The sequence below is a fragment of the Protobothrops mucrosquamatus genome, unplaced genomic scaffold (assembly GCF_001527695.2).
Source record: "Protobothrops mucrosquamatus isolate PMUCROS unplaced genomic scaffold, P.Mucros_1.0 scaffold4408, whole genome shotgun sequence".
NCBI lineage: Eukaryota > Metazoa > Chordata > Lepidosauria > Squamata > Viperidae > Protobothrops > Protobothrops mucrosquamatus.
This window is the reverse complement of record NW_015390321.1, coordinates 23,172-26,317: the sequence shown is the minus strand read 5'-3', so window position 1 is coordinate 26,317 and position 3,146 is coordinate 23,172. Positions and strand designations below refer to the sequence as shown.

The window sequence follows — 3,146 nt, the reverse complement described above, 5'->3', positions numbered from 1 at the left end:
TGGGTGGATGTGAAATGCCTCCCCTAAAGCGGAGGTGAAATAGGAAAGGAATTGTATTTTTCTTTTGTCAGGTTCTGGTTAAATTCTCAGAGTCCTAGAGTTACAGGGGCTCTCGGAGGTCATCTAGTTCAGTCTTTCTCAACCTCAGCCACTTTTAAGATTCAGACACTCCCAACTTCCAGAATTCCTGAGCCAGCACGCTAATGGATTTTTAAGACCTGTGGATTTCAATTCCCAGAATTCCCCAGCCAGCCACGCTGGCTGGGGAATTCTGGGAGTTGAAGTCCACCCACATCATTAAGTAGCTAAGATTGAGAAACACTGATCTAATTCAACTTTTCTGCATGATTTACCAAAGCAATTGGATGGTGGCCTTCCTTTACCTAATTGTCACCTTCAGACAATTGGAAACGCCCCTCTTTTGGAGTCTCTGCTTCTGCAGCTGCTTATACCCCCCAGCTAAGAAGCATCTTTTCCCAGAGTGACTGCCTTTCCAAAACAGGAGTATTTTTTACCAAGCTTAAAGTGCCAGAGGCATGAGAGGAAATCCGGCAGGAGGAGCCAAACCCTCTGAATAAATTGCAGAGGGTGAAGCACTTCACGTGCACCCTTCAGCCCACAATTTTCTCTAAAGTGTGCATGCTTTCAAAGGTCAGTGTCTTGCATTTTGGGGTGCATTTCTGAACAAAGAGAGGCACGAAAGCCAGCGGAGAGAGCAATGCTCTGGCTTGCCTATTACTTCCTCTTTGAGTGACATCCGTATCCCGTCCTCTCCAGCCTTAAAATTCAGTCTGGTGCATGAGCACATTAGCAGACGGGGAGTTTTCACAAAGAACCCTGAAAGCTGACGGCAGCACTGGACACTTCTAGCAATGCCAGGGCTGTGGAGTCGGTAGATAAATGTTCCGACTCCGACTCCTCAGTTTTTTGTACTTCCGACTCCAACTCCCCGACTCCGACTCCTCTGTATTAATAAGCTAACAATCGGAGTTTACAAGTTTTTATAGCCTTAGCTGAATGACAGCAGTTTTTCCAATGGTTTACAGCTTCAGTCTTGAACTATTGACCCTCCATTCCCTTCACTTATACAAGTGTCTCTAGTCCTGCAAAAAAGATATTTACTTAATCCCTTATCAGTGAGAGGCTAGGTTACCCATGGGCGCTGCGTTCCCTGTAACAGCAGAACACAACACTATGGAAAGTATAAGTATTGCCGCTCCTAATTGTGCGTTGCGGGCCATATAGTGAAGCACATGAAAAGCATGCTTCTTCACGGTCACGTAACGTGTTCGTTTTGCGGTTACGTGAGGCACTGCATGCATTGGTCTTTATTCTTACAGTAGAGAAGTCATTAATTATAACTTTTTGTGAATTGGGACATTTAAACTTGCTTTTTTTTAAAATTCCAATCTAAATTTAGTAGGAGTCGGAGTCGGTGCATTGTTTGCCGACTCCGACTCCAACTCCAGGTACCCAAAATTTCCTCCGACTCCTCGACTCCGACTCCACAGCCCTGAGCAATGCCCCCTTGCAAGCTGCCGGTGGGCGTTCCTCCTCCCGCAGTTTTCAGGCAGTCCCTCTGAGGATTTCCATTTCCTGTGCTTGCCTTTGCGCTCCTTCCTCTTCCTCTTCCTCCTCCACCCTTCCTTCTGTGTCAGGGGGGACCTGATGGAGCATCCTAAGTTGTCTTGCCTTTCCTTTCCTTTTTAGAATTCCGGGTAGAGCGGACCCCCCTCCCGAGTGCCCCTGTTCTCCCTGAGCTCACAGGTCAGTCCCACCGGTTTTCTCCGTGCAACAGCTGGAAGAGAAGGGTGGGGGGGGTCGTGCTTTCTCTGCCTTGCAGCTTTGGGGGCCAGGAGTTGCTGGTAGGCAGGCAGGCTTGTGCCGGTCTAGGTTCTCTGCCTTTATCCTCAGGATGGGGGGTTTGGGGAGCCGAGAAGCTGCTGACGGAGAGGAACGGATGCATGCTGGGACATTTGTTCCCCACTCCACAGTGGCTCCCTGATTTGGGGCGGGGGAAGCATTCTCACACCCTTACATAAAAGGAGAAACCCAAGTCCCTCCATTACATAATCATCCACTGTTTTCTGCTCTTTCCCCTCTGTTGAAACCCCTGATTGAGCCGTTGAGTAACTGTGTTGCCTGTTGGGTCATCCTTCCACGGCCGAGCACCTGGTTCTGCAGGTGAGAGCCGCTGAAGAGAGCCGTATCCTGGAAGCCACGGCAAACAAAAGGACCAGGAAAGGATGTTGGCTCTCCAGATGTGGCTGTTGTAAGAGGAGAGCCAGATTAGTCTTTGAGGGCAAAAAAATCAGGAGGCTGACAGCATCTTTTCTAACATTTTGACGAAAAGGCACAACTCAACTTTGTTAGTCAGATATGATGAGGGATTCTGGGCATTGCAGCCTCAAAATACCTGGGAAGTACCAGCTTCTCCTTCAGAGGATTGTGCAAAACGTTGGTTTTTTTCCCTGAAACGATGTTGAACGCGAAACTTCACGAAGTTTTCTGCTTTGGGCGCAAAACGCTCTGCTTCGAATATTGGAATAGCCCTGCCCGGTGCGTTCTCCGGTGCGTTCTGAACCCTCCAACTTTTCCAGCGTGCTCAAAAGTGCTCATTTTGCACTCCGACAATATTTTGGAGGTTACACAAAGCTCCCCGCTTGAGACAGTTGCACGCCCCTCGTCCACAGGCACGTATTTCAAACGCCCCTTTGGAGGAGTTTGTTCTTTTCAAAAGCGCCTGTGTGAGATCCATCCCAAACATCTGGAAGGGAGAGGCCAAGAAGCAGTGAACTTTCTCCTTAGCAACTGGACTCAAAAGGAAAATTTTGTCTTTCTGAATCATCTAAGCTCACCGACTAACAAAGAGAAGGACTAGGGGTGACACGATACTGTCTTCCGGTACGTGAGAGGTGTCACAGAGAAGAGGGGTGGGGGTCAACCAATTTTGCAAAGCACCAGAGGGCAAGACAAGAAGTAGTAGGTGGAAGCTTGTTAAAGAGAGATCAAACCTGAGAACAATCGATCAATGGAGTGGCTTGCCTTCAAAAGCTTTGGGTGATCCATCATTGGAGGTTTTCAAGAAGAGACTGGCTAACTGTTTGTCCAGAATGGTGTAGGACAGGGGTAGGCAACCTTGGCTC

At 48.4% G+C, this 3,146-nt stretch overlaps 1 protein-coding gene across 1 annotated transcript in view; it reads left to right on the top strand.

The window, feature by feature from the left end:
• The window catches only part of MSI1 (musashi RNA binding protein 1), a 39,822-nt gene that overhangs the window by 29,744 nt on the left and 6,932 nt on the right, over nucleotides 1-3,146 (top strand). Inside the window, exon 7 of the mRNA XM_015828337.1 lies at nucleotides 1,711-1,767. Within this exon, the coding sequence (XP_015683823.1) occupies nucleotides 1,711-1,767 (57 nt within the window). The remainder of the gene's footprint in view (nucleotides 1-1,710; nucleotides 1,768-3,146) is intronic.